The following is an 18,481-nucleotide window of genomic DNA, read 5'->3' as shown; positions in this document are numbered from 1 at the left end:
CCAACAGGCAGGCAAGCTGTGTCTGAGAACCCTGCACACTGAAACAGGGGCCATCAGCCTCATTCACTAGCCACCTCACCTATACATCCTCCCTGGTTTTGATCTATCAACATGTATTTAGGCAATTACAACTGCCACTCAGGAATCTGAACGTAACATTTTTAGAAGGAGCCATAAGATGTTTCCTTTCTAACAAAAGTATCCTGACTACTGTAGCGTGCAGTGCTCTTCTGAATTTCAGCTACAACATGATGAAAACTATTCATGAGGGTTTACTCAACAAAACATTTCCTGTATTAGGAAAAAATGAATTAATTTTAAACATAGTATTTGATCATAACATTAATAATAGTCAGGAGCTATGCAAAGAGAAACACTGCCAAATTTAAGATGTTCAAATGCCAGTATTTTGATTATACAAGATTATTTTGCATAAGCACTGCAAAGTCTAAGAATCTGATCTTATTATTAACTTTGAAACTTATGTAAACATTTAGGACTTAAATTGTGCAAGACATGCACATCCATACATGCCACTGGACTTCTTGACAAAGTTTCCTGTCACGTGAAGCAAATGCTTCCAACAAATGTTCAAAAAAATTATTTTTCCAGCAGCACAAAATTATTAATAGCTTCTTTGGCTCTGCTCTTCTTCCTTGGTCAAAATCATATGCAAACAACAGTGAACCTTGCACAGCACACTATATGTTGTCAAAGGGTGTGTGCAAGTTTATCTATAAACATACACACATTTGTCAGGGAACAGGATTTGTCAGTAATCCTGAGAAGCAGGCACTGTTTGCAAGGTTCATGCTAACCTGTGCTCCTCCTTTCCAGATGGCAATTTAACAACTCTGCAACTGATCCAGCTCTCTTACATGGGCTATATATATTTGGCTTTGTCCTAAGCAAGCAGTGTTCTTGTCCCTGAATGCCTGGACTATAAGGCCAAACTCTTCTATCCATTCCCTTCCACTGCTGTATTATGCTCTACACAGTCTAATCATGTATTTCCCACATGGTGCTTTAGGAAGCTGCAGATCTGTGTTTATGCTGCTGGTGAATAATGTAATGGAGAATTCTGAACAGGCTTTAGTAGAGATAAAACCATGAATAAAGCCATGTTTTGTCACAGCTAATTTACAACACAGCAAGCCCTGCTGCCAGAACACAGCTGAGCCTTAAGATACTCTTGGGATTTAGATAATCCTTTGAGAATATACCTGGGGTCACTGGAACAGTTAAAAGTGCCAGTACGTATGCCAAATCTTGATACTTTCTTCACCATCTTCTCCCAGTGGACTTTACCCACCAGTGGGCTCCTGTCGTTTGCTATGACCTATTACCAAAAGGAAATAATAATTTAGTATCACACCAAGTTTGCTTCCTGAGTTTCCTGAGCAAGTTTCATGAAAACAGAGATCTAGTCACCCTTGATACTGTTTTCCTCTTCTCTTAGAATATAGAGTAGGTATATACAACCAGGAATCACACTAAAGGTCTTTGGAGAGTGAAGCTCCAAAGCAGAAATATAGTTTCTGCAGGAAGACAAAAGTGCATCATCATTTTAAATACCTGTTAAGATACTAAAATCAGTGGTAGTTAAGAAAAACACTGGGAAAATAACAAAACTATCATTAACCAGCTCATAGTAGAAGAGAAAGGAAGAGGATGCAGCAGGTCCCCCTTCTTCGCAGCAAAAAAAAGACCATTATTTTATTGCAGTTCTCGATGAAAAGTTACAATGTAACAAAGAAATGTTGTCTCAGAGAAAGTAAAATGAGTTGGAACCTGGTACTACATCAGACTGCCAACCATAATTTCTAAGCAGTGGAAACTAGTGATTAAACCCCCAGGTAATGCCTAAAAATCTTGACTCCCTCCAGCTTTGCCAGTGACTCACTTTAACTTTACGTGACTGTTCCACCAACTCCACTGTCCCATCTGCCATTTCAGGATGGCAATTCACTGTGATTTAGTCTAATTTGTTCTAACCTAGTATATTAAAGTAGTACTTCAGGTTACCTAGACGTAAGCTTCTGCAGATGCAAATGATAGAGTAAGCATTCATCTTCTGACTTGGAACTGTACAGGGATGGGAAAAAAAAAAAAAGAAAAAAGAAAAAGAAAACCCTGCCTGCCTCCAGCTGACAGGTAATTCTGAATAACATGACTGATCATGCGTTATTCCATGAGCCGTCACATTTTCTATTTTAGAAATGCATCACATGCTTCTGCAGGCTTACTGGCAACCACTTATATAATTTTAAATTAAGATTTTGAACCTTCCATTTGTTAGGTATTTGTTTACCTACCATTAAACTTCTCCCAATCATTTCCCAACTTAATGGCCTCAAATGTCAGCTTTCCTCTGGAAGTTTGGTTGTCACCATGATTAAGAGTTTATATACAGGCTGAGAGGCAGACCTGGAAAGCGTGTCGGGCCTTTGAGACTCAAAAAAATCTGCCTGCTTTGTGGTAAGCAGCATCCTCTCAGACACTTAAGAGAATTCCCTAAGCAGAACATTCTACGCAGGGAAACAGAGTTAAACTGAAGTTACAGATTACACCCCCATTCCACTGAGCCTAAAATGTTTACATAAAACCAGAGGTGAACGACTAGATAAACATCCTTCCAGCTATTCTCAAAACACACACATCACATAGAAAAGCCTTTTTGATTAGCTAAATGTAACCTTCAAGCACTGAGACAACCAGCTGGGGAAATCTGCTCTATTATTGAGGCTTCTTTACATCACCCAATGTAACTGAAGCAATTACTTTCGATATTTTAAACTTCTTTCATGTACTTCAACTAAAAGACACCACATTGCTAAAGGCGCCTTAATGCCAGTATATCTTCAGAGCTACTTCAGCATGATAAATCCATCCAACATAGTAAGGAATCACTATGCTTTATTAGTAAGCATAGAAGTAAAACATTGATAATTGGATTACTCTTCAGTACAACTACTCAGAGATCAGTTTCTTCCAAAATTCTGTGTGCATGTTCTGCAAAAGCCTCTCACAGCTCTTAACTAGGCTAATGCGATGTGCAGGAGGACCGATCCTGCTCAACTGTTTCTTCTGCCTGATATTACAGTACTGATTTTAAGTGTCAAGAGAAGATTTGTTGTAAATAAAGTCAGTGGTGTCTTTTACTGTCATCTGGTTGTTTGTACTGGTGAATTTTTAAATAACAGTTTAATTCCCTTCCTACGAAAAAGTTTTTCCTCTTAAAAATAAATAACTGAAAAAGTTATTTATGCTGAAGGACAATGACAGAACTAGCAGTCTGTATTTTGTAAGTAGATAGAGAGAACCTTACTATGGTTTTGCACACTGAAGATTTGTAAAATTTCTTGGGCTCGTGCTTTTTTATGTCATTATGGCAAAAACCCCAAACCAAATAAACATCCCCATTGTAGCTGCTCCTTGCAGGCAACACCCACTTAGAACATTGGGAGTTCACCACACAGAGGCAAGGGTTTGTATTTTGGAAAGTAGTCATCATGTCTGTGGATGAGGGAGTCTGAGAAAATACTGCAGGTTAAGTAATCACAATGTAATTAAGCTTAAAATAAAGATAACCTGCAAACACTTGTAACAGATTTTACTTAAGTGTCACCTTTGATAAGCTAAGAAATTTAACTTTAAAATCTGTGACTGAGACCAGGAATGTGAATGTGGAAGAGGCCTGGAAGTTCTTCAAGTCCAAAGTGTTAAAAGCTATCAGGATTATGTATTTCAAGCAAGGGGGAAAAAGTTGTCAAGTCCTGCACTTCTTCCTAGCAACCACTTCCAAAAAGATGTCAGAAACAGTTTGAGAATCTACACGGAATGAAAAAAAGGTCAAAAGGAAGAGCTAACAAAGAAAGATATGCAAGAAACCAAAAAAAAAAAACTTCAGGAAGAGTCAGCACTTTGAGTTAGAGCACACAAAGAATACTACAAGCTGCACCAAAAGGTTTTTCAATCATATGAGTAAGAACAGAACAGGGGGAAAAGCAGCAGGATCACCATACAATGAAGACAGGATATAAGCGTAAGGTAATTTTCTTTTTAAAATGAAATTAATGCTCTGACTCAGTTTTCAATGAGAAGGAGATGGCTGGCCATGGACAGGTTAGTGAGTTTATTTATGAGAAGAGACTGCACCACCTGAAGATGGAAACAAAACTCAAATAACTTAATGCACTTAAATCAGAGTAAGCAGCTAATCTCCATCCCAAAACTGTAATACAATGAGCACATAAAATCACAGATGAACCTGTGAAAATTTCTTATAAAACCCCTGTCAGACTATTTACATTTTGACAGGAGAATCACAAGTTAGTAACTATATTTAAGAGCAAATGAAAAAATTATCCCACCAGTTTTATCTCAACAGTATGCAAAACTGTCAAACAGATTTTAAAGGTGCAGAGATGGCTGCATTTTCCACCCCTTTCCAGCACACAACTACTAAACATGTATAATTCCTGATTAAACTGAGAGTTAAAAATCCATTTTTTCCTGGAGGAAAAGAACAGAGTTTCAACACAAAGGGAGTGTAGTGCCCTGTCTGTAGTTTGGCAGAGTATCGTGCCACATGGAAAATTTTCATGAGAACTGGAAATAAGCTTTGATAGCAAGTTAAAAAAAAAGTTTTAAAGCGAGTAAGAAATTGGCTAAGGCAAGAAAACATGAAAATGCCAAAAAGGTCTAGCACACTTCTTAATAGATTTACCTTAGAGCTCAGTTCAGCATATATTCCTATTAAAGCCCTTCCTGCAGAAACTTGAAGTCTCCCAAAGGCATTTGTAGATGACATAAAATTGGGAAGCACGTCTGTGTACAAAAGAGGATTATAATGCCGTAAGAAAGAGCTTGCACAAATCTTGTAATGCAGTGTGTCAGAAATGAAATTGAATTCAGTAATGAACAGGACAGTCAGGGAGTTCATCAGTTAGAAACAGCAATGGGAGAAAAAGCTTGGGTCTATTAGTTGATCCAAAAGGAACTATGAGCCATCAATATTAACTGGCTGTGAAATAAGCAAAGCCCAGGATATATTATACCCGACAAAACAAACAGATTGATTGACCTTATATATTGGGAGTCGTGGAGTAAACATCAGAAGTCAGTGAAACTAAAGGGCGACATCAATTTAAGTGCAATGGGAACACATTAGCCATGAATACACTTAAGCCAGGAGTCAGATACACGGTTCCAACTGAGAACAGTCAATAGGAGTATTACACTCACACAATTTACGATTTAAGAGAGACAGCAAGGTATTTTATAAACACACATTCCACAGCCTAGCTGAGAGCTGAGCTTGCTCATCAAGAAGGTCCCTTTCAGTCATATGCTCTATTTCATTTTAAAGAAATAAAGAGAAAGCTCATAGAAGGTATCTTTTATGAGATCAGCCAGCACAGCCGGGAAACAAACACCACATTCAGAGGAACACAAACCCTTGAAGCTTTTCTTGTTATTATCTGTGTTCACAATCTGTAAAATATCCTATGCCAGAGTAACAAATAAGACAATGAAGATAACTCAATACATTAATCACCTTAAATCAGCTAAAAGAATTCAATAGGATCAAAGTAACCCTGCCATTTAACAACCCCACATCATCTGCTCCCTAATCTACACCTAACTTATGCCACAGGACTAGCTCTAACTGCAGGGTCAAAATTACCATCTCTGCATATGAATTACTAGCATGTTTAGTGGAAGATGCTGGAGAGAAGGCCAGGCCCTCACTGAGCATCCATCCACAAACTTCCTCTGAAGTCTCAGACGCAAGTTTCTTCGTACTCCATCTGTGAATTTGGGAAGACCACACCATATTCCAAAAGGACAGGAGATCCTCAGCTGACAGCTGCGAAATACTGCAGGTAGGTTATGCCACCAAGGTGTGCAAAGTAAAAATGGAAAGATGGGGGCTTGGAAATATCCTTCATTTCTACACATTTTGAGTTTTCTTGTTTAGTTTCCATGAACACCTAAGAAGGTAGCTTTCAGATACCACAGAAAACAAAATGAAAATAGAATTCTGGGGACATGTAATACTGAAACTACTGAAATCCTGATGATTTCAACGGGCATTTGAATAGGTAGCTTTTGCATTGGAAGAGCTGTCCTGACTTTGAATTAGACAGAACTGTCCCAAAACAGGCCAATCAAGAACGTAATTAATAGAATGATTTTTATCTCTACGTTAAGATAGTCATAGTTACAACATTAAAAAAAGCAAACCAACTTTAAAAGCAAACAGCCTGGAGACAGAAAGATATAAACACTTGGAAAAACAGGACAATGTCAGCAAGTCACTTTGCCTCTCTTGCCTAATCTAAAACAAAAGTGTCTTGGGCAGACACATCAATATTGCAATAACTGCTTCATAACTGTCATTGATGCAGTTGCTCCTTAATTTTCAGTTATCATTAAGGATTTCTTTTTTAAATTGTTACAAAGCATACACTCTTAAAATGCAAGTAAAAGATGTGACAGAAACTGAAGAGGCTCAAGGAATTTAACTGACATTAAAGAGTTTGCTGCAGCAATGCAATATGCAGAGACAGACTCCTTTTTTGGTACCCCTGTAGTACCTGAGCACGACACGACAGTAGCCTCATTTAAACATTCTCCCATTTTCTGTGCATTTAAATTAGACCTTGTTCAATCTCTTTTAGACAGGTATGTAGAGATTTCAAAACAGGCCATGGTAACAAGATTTCATTTCAGTGAATTTTGAAGCTCACTCACAACTAGAAATGTTCAAATATCACAAGGCATGAGAATTATTCAGAGATGGACAAATGCAGAACAAACATTTCATGGTATTTCAACTCTCATTATTTTAACCAGTTCTAGCTAGGAGACCAGGTGTCAGGCACACCTGCTCATACCAAGAGCACACTATTTTGCGTACACATGAATCGTCAAAACTTGGTTTTACAGCTTAGCCACTAAGATAATAACTCCAAGTACTCATAAAATCTGTGCACTAGGGCACTGTTACAGGCTTCAAAACACCAGGAAGAACAAAACCTATTAAAGTAAGGGACACCATTTCCTGCTGCACACACACACATACAGGTAGATCTCTCGGGAGTGGTCAATCCTTGCCCAGCCTCAGAAAGTCAGTCTCTGCATGGAGTGCAGACATTCAACTTGGGGAAACAAACTGTGGTTTTGCCAAAGGCAACACTGATTTTTAACTTCTTTAATGAACTGGGAAGGCAGTGTGCATATGAGAATCATTAGTCTGGTTCAGCAGTTTCCAGTTTGAGACACCCAGGCTCCTGCAGATCTACAAACTCCTCCACAGTGCCTGTAGAGGGTAAATGAGCAAAGGAAGCCCAATATTACTGTAAAGAATCCATGCACTCGCTGGAAGATTTTTAAGGATCCACAATGATACAAAGGTTCAAAAACCCTGGTCTATTAATTAAGCTACCTACGTGCTTTCATAGAACCCTTTATAATCAACAGCTGTGTTTGCAAACTATCCTCTCATAGATAAACAGAAGTAAAGATAAACAGAAGTAAAAACATTTGGACAATTCGCATTTAGAAATACAATTAATTATAAATGGACTGGTGAGTTATTTATTAGAAGTATGGAAAAAAGCTGACTTACTCTAGATAACACCAGTAAGTTTCTACATGACTGTCTGTACTTTTATTAATTCTGAGACATCTCCCTCTGTTTATTATTCAGCATTGCGCTGATGAAACTGAATTTCTGCATAGTTGCTCTTTCCTAAGAACTCACAACAGGTTCAAAATCCATCCATAAGGATTAAAGAATTCTGGAAATTTTTTGCTTTTCTTTTCTGAGAAAGAGACCATGAGAAATTAGGTCAAAATAGTCAAAGACAGAAGACTACATCAATCATAGCATGCAAAAATTAACCACCTCAAAATTACGAATAGTTTCTCAAGGGAGGTGGGGTGATCTATGCACCAGTCTGAACAGCTCAGCAGAGCTGTCAGTTAAGCCAGAGCCTGAGTATAAATGGGCTTCTGTAATGAATTAAACACAGATATGTAGGCAATATGAGAATTATTACATTCTAGCTGATGGTATTCTGCACCCTTGACTGGATATGAAGACTTTCAGGAAAGAGAGTCCCCTCTGGGGACTCCTGATGGGCTACTGGAAAAGGCACAAATACTGAATAATGCATTTTAAAAGAACTGGGTGTTTCTATTTAATTTCCTTGTAGTCAGAACAGCTGATCACCTGGCAAAATTAAAAAGGCAAATATGAAAATTACTCATCCTACATGCAAGCAAAAGCAAAAAAGAACAAACGAACCACCACCAAAATCCTGTAGGCACGCCCCTTGCTCTGTGATTATACCACTTGAACAAGAAGCTGAGATGCTGAATATACTGCAACATTTTATGTCCATAATAATGTCCTTTGCATCTCTACCAGACATGATCAAAAGTCTTGTCATCCTGCTTCAATGCCAGGAAGAAAGTTCCGTTTACCTCTACCACTATGTTACAATAGTGACTTTAAAAATAAAAATATGCATTAATTTACATTTTAACTTCATTCAAAGAGGATTTTCATTTGTAGATCATTTACGGTGTGTTTTTTAAAAGTCATAATTACTACAGCTGTCTAGAGACTGACCAGACAGCATGAGCCATAGCTGAGTCTGAAAAAGCAAGAACGTTACGTGTTACTCCTTTACCAACATGCGAAGCAGCTCTAGAAACTACCACTCATCCTCCTTGCCAGCCAAAGAAGTGCACAACAGCAGCTGGCAAGCAAGAAGAAAGGCAGAAAAAGAAAGGTGATGAGATCATCAGCTAATAGGAGAAAGAGCATGCTGCTGTCTATGGCTCTACAGAAGCTCCACACAGGAGTAGCGGGCACCTACACTGGTAAACAAATTACCACTGAACCTAGATGCTTTGCATGTGGATTTCCAGAAGATAAAGAAACAAAGCCACAAAACATTGTTTCCTTGTGTATGGACTTTAGCTTTCTTCAAGGAATTGATCTTGCCGGCTCTAAATGACAAATTCACATCTGAATTTATGTCAAACATATAAAGAAATAATAACTGTATCCTCTTTTTCCTTTGACAGTGGTGGCTATCACATTACCAGCTTATGCCACTCCATAAATTTCATTTACAGGCACTGGAAAATAAAAATAATCTTCAGAGTCCCTGTGCTCCCATACATCATCATAAAGTGTTCAAAACCAACTCAACCAACAGCTTCTTGTGCTAGCTGAGCCAGAACTGTATCCCTCCCCCTGCTGCTTCCCTGCAGCCCCCATGGAACAGACACACAGACATTCAGGGTCAGGAACCTGAAAAGGGTCCTTCCTGCTACACAGCCAGCAACAACAGAGCAGGGGAATGCTCCAGCCCTGCCTGTGGTCACCAAACCCATCCATGAGGCATCCTTACTCTCATACCGTCCCCTGCCTAACCATCGAGCTGATTAATTAGCTGTACAGGTTCCACAGTTGCCTAACAGGTGAAGGAGAATGGGCAAGGGAGGGTAATCAAGAATCAGAACAGAGAAATTATGATAAAAAAAAAACCCAGCTCTGCAGGAATGAGGTCTAGAAAAAAACATGGGAAGACCTCTGAAAGGACTCAAAAGAATCCAGCACAGAAGTTACCCAGGCAGGACTTACGGTGGGGAAAGGAGCAAATGAAAACTCAAAAGTGATGAAAAGTCAAAAAGCAAGCATGAAAAAAATAAATTTGACATGTCTAGTGGGTTTTATTGTGGAAAAACAGACAAATAATGTTCAGCAAGTAAATTATTCAGTAAATTCCACTGAATTTTTTCTCCACAGTTATTGTGACCAACTGAATAGCTGTGCAAATACTCCCAGAATGATGACAACATTCATCACACTAGAGATATCAAACACATCCTATCTGATCTGCTCTTACAAAGCTAGGTGAAAATACATTATGAATAAAATTCTGCAAGCAACAGACAACAGAGAACTACCATATTTTACTCTTTTGAGCTGCAGGGGGAGGAAGGAGGGTTTTTCATGGCATATTCATGCTGGTATTTGTCAACTAGCTTGGAGATGTGTAAACTTCCTTTCAACACTCTCTCTGCTTGAAGAATGCCCTTCTGTATGATTTAAACCTGAAACTTAAGATTCAATAAACTCCAAATACATCTTTCCCAAAACACAAATGCCATTTCGACTGTGAAGGTAATCTTTCCTCTCATTGTCTATTTTAGAGTGAGGCCTGATGTGGTGACAGCGTAGGTCTGATAAATCTCGATCATCTATTTAAGTAGAAAACATGAAGTGAGGAGACCAGACAAACCAGGCAGGAGAGCTGTCAACTGAACAATTAACTGGAGAAGAATTCTGATTGCCTGATGTAGCTGTTAGTAGGGAACTTATGCCTTAAAAAAACCCTCTTACCAATACAGAAGTCAATGCAAAAAAGCATTTTTACATTTTGGTCTAGATTACTTGTGCTCTCAAGAGTGATGATAAATTGTTTCTGAATCCTATCTGCAGAAGTCTTTCTTTCCCTAAGTGTTTTCTTATTCTCATGCAGCCCTGGGGAAGCGTGCCCTAAAATTGGCAGGCCCACACGGTTTGGGGGAAGGCTAACTTTAAGCTACTGGAGTATGCTGTAGAAGCAGCCTGCTAGCCTGGGAAGCAGCGCACTGAGATCTTGCCTTTGTCAAGAGGCAACAGAGATCTTAGAAGTGCTCTAAGCCCCTTAGATAAACAGAAATTTAAACTGGTTGGAACTGAGCATGTCACGCAAACAAAAGGAAGAGCAACACCAGAAGCACCTCTCCTGTGCCAGCTGGGAGCATCTATACCTAATGCACCTACTTCAGACATTACACAAGCTCTTACAATACCAGGGCCAAGTACTTGCATAGTCTGTGTACTTAAGTGTGTGCTGCTTTGTTTGTTTTCTGGTTCTGAAGCACCTGGTTTTTCAAAAGCAATCCACAGAATAACAGGGCTTTTTTCTTCCTGTCTGTGTAGGAACTCTGTCACCTCCAGCCTTCCTTGTTTTTTTCGAACAAATTCATGCCTTGTGATCTCCCTGATGTAGTTTACCTTTGTCACCATCTCTCTGTTACACACTTTTACTACTAGTTAGCTAACCTCATAAACTCCTCCTCTGAAACACATTTTGGATGTGATAAATACAGAAAAATAAATTATCAAATTTCTATACCTGTACCAGCCAGATCCCATCTTTTGTGTCTTCTACAAGCTCATAGAAGTGCATTTCACCACTAAAGTTTGTACTGGAAACCGATTCAGAGGCCTCTTCCTCCTTAAGAGCAGAATAAAGCTCTCCTTCCATGAGGTCTCCTGAAAGAGAGACAATTGGAGAAATTTAATTAAAATAGCACTTGAAAAGGATCACTTCATAAATTCTAATAACTATTTAACTAGCTATACACTTTGCATGGTTGCTCAATGAACCTTTTTGGTACAAAGGCAGCTAAACTTTAAAGTTATTATAATTCTGTCTATAGTTACATGACTATGAACAATTTGACTTCAGCTGTCAGACCACAGAAGACATGAACGCTATGTTTCTGACTACACAGATGTACGACACATGCAAGCAAGCACACAATAGAATAAATGAACATCTTCTAAGCCTCACTGTCTGAAAATAACAATATTTAGTGGCCAAGAGCAATTTTAATCAACGTATCTTTGCTTGCATTTCACAGAATAGTAATTTTGCAGCAGCCAACTTCTTAACACTGATAATTCAAACAGAATTCCAAAATTTCAGTCAATAATTTTGCACCAAACCTCCCCCGGGTTGATTGTCCCATTGCCTGTAAAAATCTCAGGTAGAATAATTTAGCTGTTGGCTTCTGTTTGTACAGTAGGAAAAAGTTCCCTTGAACTCCAATCCTAGCAATGTAAAGAGCTCACAGTAAAATCATCTGATAATGTTTCGTTTGTAATTTCATTTTGTTCCCAAGTACTGTTTCACAATCATTACAAACGCTGTTAATGACAACTAGCATTCTAGCAAGCATTAAGCTTGAAGAAATGAAATCTTGTACAAAAAGGCTCTTTCCTTTAAAGTATAAAATAAAAACCCCCACAACTGTCACAGCTGAAACCCTTGAGGGGTTTTCAAAAGTATTCATAGAATTTAAAAAAACCCGACCAACAACAAAAAAAACAAAACTGGAAAAATGCTGCAAAGCCTGTTGGTATGAGAAGTGTTTCCATGGCATTTGAAGAAGTCGGTTAATAGAGTCTGTTTGGAGTTAAACACTTCCCTGCAGCATTTGCAACCCAAACATCATGACATCATGAAAGTACCTGACAGCCAAGGAGTGAAATCGCCTGATGCTTTTTACCATTGGAGCAGCAAAGCAAATAAACAACATAAATAAACAATGAACAATAATAGCAAATGAGATTTAAATGTGCGGCATTAATATCAATTATTTAAAAAAGCGTTTTTAAGGTTATGGTGCTCACTGTATTCGTCCAAATCCTTTCCTCTTTCTGCTTGGACAAATGAGCCCCTTGTTGCCTATCCCGATCACTGGGATTTCTCTCTCCTGGATCAGCAGCCCTTCGAGCATTGATTTAAAAGCAGCTACTCACATTTTCCTGTTTGGCTGGCACTACAGCTATTACATCAGCCCCATCTCCCAGTCCTTGGGGCCAGCTCCCTCCAGCTGCTCCAGGCCAGCACCCTTACTTCCAAGACACTTCTGCCACCCCCTCCATCTGCACCGCTCTCCATCCTTCGCTACCCATCGCTCCCCGCAAAGTCCACCTCTTTCACCTGCTCTTCCCTACTTCTGAAACGCCTCCCTGCCTTTTTCCAAGCCATTTTTTTGTACGTAGGATCTACTTCTGGTCCTCTTCTACAAAACCACCGCATTCCTCGGTACCCGATCCCTTCTGCTCCTCAGCTATCGACCCACTGCCCCCCTCGGTGTCTATCTTAGCGGCAATACCCGTAATAACACCAGGAAACGGGCAGGGAGAGGAATACACGGGGCACGGCCGCCACGGCTGTGAGCCGTAGCCCACTGCGTGCAGGGGGCTCTCCCCGCCCCGCTTCCCACGGCAGGCGGCACCGGCGCTGCGCGGCCGCCACCCGCCACCCCTGACCCCGTTTGCTCGCCGCGACCCGGCTGAACTCCGCGGGCCGGGCCGCTTCCCGGTGCAAGGCCTTCCCTCCGCGCAGCCCATTCGGGCTTAACACGCCGCCGCCGCGGTTTTTTAACGTCGCCATCCCCGAGCTCCGCCGCCGCCTTCCTCCATTTAACCGCCCCGGCGTCCCGGTCCTTGGCGGGGGACGCCGGTGGCTGCCCAGCCCGGCCCCGCCAAGGCGGGAAGCGGCGCCCCGCTCTCCAGCCCAAGGGCAGCGGGAGCCCCGGAGGGGTGACCGGCGGCCGCCTTCCCCACGCGTGAGGTCACGGGGGAGAGGGGGGCGCTCCGCGTACCTGACTTCTCCACCAGCTCCCGCACATCCTTCTTCTCGGGCAGCCCCGAGTGCCCCAGCCCCCGGCACTCCAGGATGGTCCGCAGCTTCCTGAAGCTCAGCGCCACCGGGTCCACCAGCTGCGTGGCGAAGAAGCCGCTCTCGTACCACGCCACGGCCTCGAACACCCGGGCCAGGACGAAGAGCGCCAGGAAGTAGAGCAGCAAGCAGCACAGCTTCACCCACATCTTCCCGCCGGGGGCTGCCCGCCGCGGGGCCACAGAGCCGCGCCGGAGGGCCGGGCCGGGCCGGGCCGCCGCGGGGCGGGGAGGGGAGGGGAAGGGAAGGCGGGCGGGGGGGCGCTGTCAGTGCCGCGGGGCCCCGGCCCCGCCACCTCCCTCCCGCCGCTGTCCCCGCCCCGGCGGAGCCGCGGCCGCCGGTGGAGACATAACAAGTGACGTGTGCAGCCGGGGACGGCGGCAGCGGGCGGGGCGGGGGGCGGGAGGGGGCGCCCGGTGCTGCCCCGCCGACCGGCACCGCCCCCCGCCGTGATTCAGCACCTCGGGCCGAGCTCGGGCCGGCGGGCTTGGCTGTGGTTACGTCCCTGCCCCCGGCATCCACTTGGGACCCAGCGGCTGCGCTCTCGCTGCAAAAAAAATAAACGTACCGGTACCTCGGGTACGAGTTACCGGGGTGATGCGAGCCCCGCCGGCGTTTTTCCCGAGAAGAAAAATATTTACCCAGCCGGAATCACGTCGATGTGTCTGCCCAGTTTTAAGCCAGCCTAACGGACATGGTTTATTGGGATTCAGGCTGCTGCAAGCTGGTGGGTGTAGGTATGAGCCCCTCTCAACTTATTCCCACACACCAGCCCTGCTCCCAGCCCTTCGCTGCTGCTAAAGCAAATAATAAAGTGAAATCCATCGGCATGGATTGAAACTCGCATTCTGCGGCTTGGAGTTGATACCCGAGCGCTGGCAGGCAGCTCATTGATGGTCATGGTCATGGTCAACCACTACCACGACTTCTGACAATGGTTTAAATCGCGGCTGTTCTTGGCATCGGAAGCATGTGGAGAGCGGTGTGAATCCTCATTTAAGTGGATCACGCAAATAATCATCCCAGGCTATACAAGAAGTGTTAGGCTGCAAAGATATAATTTAGTCTGCTGCAAAAAAACCACTAAAATCAAGATGCTTCTTTGAGACGAAGGCTCTCCTCCAAAGGAAACTCAACATTTCTTTTGTATCTTCAGTTATTTTAAGAATCCATAATTTGCATGAAAATTGCCAGCCCATACAGATGAGCACAAAAATAGCACAGCTTAATTTTAAAAACACTGACAACCCCCCAGAGTGTACACGCTGAAATAATTTTGTACTATTGGATTTCAAAAAGAGACATTAATATTGACCTGTTTCTAGATTCAAATGGCCATGCTCCTCAAAGCCTTCAAAACACATTTACAGGGATCTCAGCATGCTGATATGATTTTAAAAGGGGGGAAAAAACCCCAAAACAAAACAGCACAGGTTCAGCCTGTTTTGTCAGGCAGCCACCATGGCCTCTTTAAGAACAAAAATCACGGCACTGTTTTCTTCAGCCATGGGCTCATTTTGTTTCTTGAAAGGGGAAGAGCAGAGGGACTGCATAAGTAGCTGCTCACAGACTAAGCCCTTACGGGCTGGAAAATGTTGTGCCTTACACTGGGAGTCACATAAAACTTTATTCTTCAGACTTTTTATGTGGAAAGGATTAGAGGTTGATGGCAAACCCTATCTCTGCTGATGCTGCTTGATTAAATACAAAGGGATTTCCACAGTTCCGTCGGGTTTGCAGTGAGCCTTGGTCAGTAGGTCCAGCTGGGCCAGAACGTACCAGAGGCACAGCTCACGGGAGGCCAGGATGAAGTGCTGCTCTCTCCTTCAAAGCCACTGCAGTTTGGTAAACTCCCCCTTCAAACAAGCTGGCGCCCATCACCCTATAATAAGAAAGCAGCAAAGCATCAGTAAGATGAATCCTTTCCCCTTGGCAAAAACCAAGAGCGTGGCTTTGTTATTGCAGCTGGCAGAGCCAAGGGACTTTCAGTAACACCCACACTCAACTTCACCTGTCATGAGGCCAGAGGCAGGCTCTCCCCGAGCCCTGAAAACACACCCCAGGAGCACAGTTCTTTTGAAAAAGCTTTACGAAGCCCCATTTCTTTTGTCACGTGCAAGAAGTTGCCCGATTTCTCTACCTTTTGTTTCAAGTGAGCCGCTCGAGTGTATGCGAAGCGATGGGTGGGAGGAAGAGATGGGAGTTAGGTGTTTGAAGAGGAACAATGTATATTTAGTTTCAGTTAGAAAACATATTTTTGGGGGAGTTTCTTGGTTTCTTTTTCTGCAGAGTTTTCTGCACCATAGAACCCTCTCGACCCCATCCCTGGGCTTCTCCCCTGTAACTCATTCGGGGATGCCCTCACTTCCTCCGGCAGGAAAGCACCTAGCAACAATTACGAGTCCATGCTCACAGCTGAACTATTTGCAATACCAACTGCTGGGAAGGCTGTCACCAATGTGTCACTTCCTAATGCTCATGGGCTGAGTTAAATCAATTCTTAACATTGCCCAGTGGTAAATGATGACGAGTCCCCTGCAGAGATAAAGCTAATCATCTGCCAAAACTCAAAAACCCTGGAGTCATTTCAAGAAAGTAAAAATAGTATTTGAAACCACTACTCAACCCCCCCCAGAACAACCAAAAGCAACGCAGCTACCAACACAGAAGCAGCCAGGCAACAAGATGAGGCAGGGGCAGAGCTGCAAATGAAGAGCAGGGACGGGTATGACCAAGAACTGCAGGTGATGAGTTGACCAAAGGCCTGGCAGAGTAAACCTAAACAGGTTCAGTTCCTTTCCCAGGCTCTCTGGCTCTCTCTTTCCTCCCTACCTTTATATCCTTTATTTACTAAGCTGACCCTAGCAGAAAATGTGTATTTTCTAGATAACAGCCATTATTTTTTGGTTTCCAGTTGCAACTCACAACATCTTTGACATGTCACCTGCAAACAATTTTTCAGGGAGCTTTAATTATCTGGAAACTCTAAATATCTCAACAGTGAATTAAAATTAATTTGGGCTAAAGACAGAGATGACACACGCTGACATTTTTAAAGACCCCAGGGTTAACTCTACCTAATTAACAACATTAAACAGTCATCCGTCAGACCTGTGCTCACAGAGCAAGTATTACAACTGTGAAAAGAATGAAGAATATAAATTCCACCTTTAAACAAAAACCTGAAGCAGGGGACTGCTTTTAAAAAATTTTGGCAGCAAAAATATTTTACTGTGATTTATAAGAGAATGAGAACAAATCCAGAGAACTGGGACAGCCATCTTTTCCTGTCAGACAGCCAAATCTGAAGTCTCTGTTGCCCGTTGATAAATGGCAAGGATTCCCCCTCCTCCCCCATCCTCTCCTACGAGCAGTTGCTGACTGCACAGTTTGGGAATACCAATAATAATCCACTTTCCAGACTTCTGTGGGGAACATCGAGGAAAGTATTGTCATTTTGAAGTCAGCAAAACTGAGGACTGAAAATATTAATTCAATCCCTTACCATGTTAACATATTATCATACCCTTTTTTTTGGACCGTTTTAATGCTGACATGTATCAAGATAAATTTCAGCAAACAAATACTTAAACTACCTGAAACCCAGTTTTCCCCATGACCCAGCCAACTCTATAAACACAGCTGTTAGTAGTTCACTAACTAGTCTCTTGATGTACTTCTTAAACAACATAGGTGCATCTCAGCACCTTTTTGTGTAATATGAAACCATGACTACTTGTTTTTTTCTGATATTAACTAAACCAACAAGCCTGTACAAGAGACTTGAAGAGTGACAACAGCAGCCCAGACACTATTTTGTTGTGTGTAGAGGAATTTTAAATGAGAAGTTGTTTCCTACTATCTACAAGTGGCCCAATGGAAACAGATTTAATACATAGGTGTTATTGTTTAATACAGTGGCCAATATCTACACCTCAGCTAAAAGCACCAGCTATTTGGGTGAGGCAATCCTGATGTGATCAGGTAGTGATTCACAGCAATTCAGGTCAGACAGGACCTCAGCAGGTTATGAAGTCTGACTTCCTGCTCAGCACAGGGTTTGCTGTGACATCAGAGCAGGTTGCTCAGGGCTTTATGCAGTCTACAGTTTTATAACAGTCACCCCTTCCCCCCTTGTGGCCATCTTCCTTGCCTACAAACATGCAGTAGTCAACAGCACAGAAATGTACATCAATCAAGGCCAAACCAACTTACAGGAGCACAATACATTTAATGAAAGCTTGAGGATAAAGACACTTTTTTCCTGGGCAGTTGGTATTTTCTTCTTTTTTTTTTGTAACAGTGAAAAACTATCTGTTGCCCCTGGAGAAGACAGGCTCTGTTTAATGACAAAATAAAATAATAAAATAAAAATTAGCAGACTTTTTCTTGAATATGCTGAGATGACCAAGTAGCCCATAGTGGTAAACAACTTAAACCACTGTGCTCGTGACCTAAGAAACAAGATCTGTGCATGTCTAAGCATCATCTATGAATACATAAAGAGGACGAACACAAACAAGGAGCAGACTGGGCTTAAATCTGACGGAATGACTTGTAAGCACCTACCGAAGTAATGTATTCTGTGAGAATACAGATTGCTTGGTTTTCTTGTCCTGTTCTAGCAGTATAGACACTACCCCAGACTCAGACCAAATGCTGCTTTTTGCAGTAAACTTTGTCCCAGTTTATTAGGAGCTTTGATTGTGCAGTGGCACAGAAATCACATAGCTGTATCTGGCTTCTGATACAGCTTCCAAATCCAAAGTTGTATTACATTAACTGGATGGTATGCGAACCAAGACATTTCTTTTGAGTGTATTTTTACAAGATGCTTGCCAATCTTGTAAATGACTTGTGTAATTTCAGTCTGTAAATCAACCCAAAACTCCAGAGGAAGTTTACTGACCAAGTTAACAGTGTAATAACAG

General features: G+C 42.1%; 1 protein-coding gene across 3 annotated transcripts in view; it reads right to left on the bottom strand.

Moving 5' to 3' along the window:
• Window positions 1–14,091, bottom strand: part of LOC101922635 (charged multivesicular body protein 3) — a 35,156-nt gene extending 21,065 nt beyond the window's left edge. The window contains exons 1-4 of one of the 3 annotated variants that reach the window (XM_055797180.1): window positions 13,474–14,091; window positions 11,211–11,350; window positions 4,730–4,830; window positions 1,224–1,339 (exon numbers count right to left, since the gene is read on the bottom strand). In XM_055797180.1, the coding sequence (XP_055653155.1) occupies window positions 4,759–4,830; window positions 11,211–11,350; window positions 13,474–13,699 (438 nt within the window). In that variant the 5' untranslated portion in view covers window positions 13,700–14,091 and the 3' untranslated portion in view covers window positions 1,224–1,339; window positions 4,730–4,758. Of the gene's footprint in view, window positions 1–1,223; window positions 1,340–4,729; window positions 4,831–11,210; window positions 11,351–13,473 lie in introns of those variants that run through there. The other 2 variants (XM_005229848.4, XM_013302184.3) reach the window with 2 other exon arrangements.
• Window positions 14,092–18,481: the final 4,390 nt, after the last annotated feature.

This window comes from Falco peregrinus, chromosome 2 (assembly GCF_023634155.1).
Source record: "Falco peregrinus isolate bFalPer1 chromosome 2, bFalPer1.pri, whole genome shotgun sequence".
NCBI classification, from domain to species: domain Eukaryota; kingdom Metazoa; phylum Chordata; class Aves; order Falconiformes; family Falconidae; genus Falco; species Falco peregrinus.
This window is presented reverse-complemented; position numbering and strand designations above follow the sequence as displayed.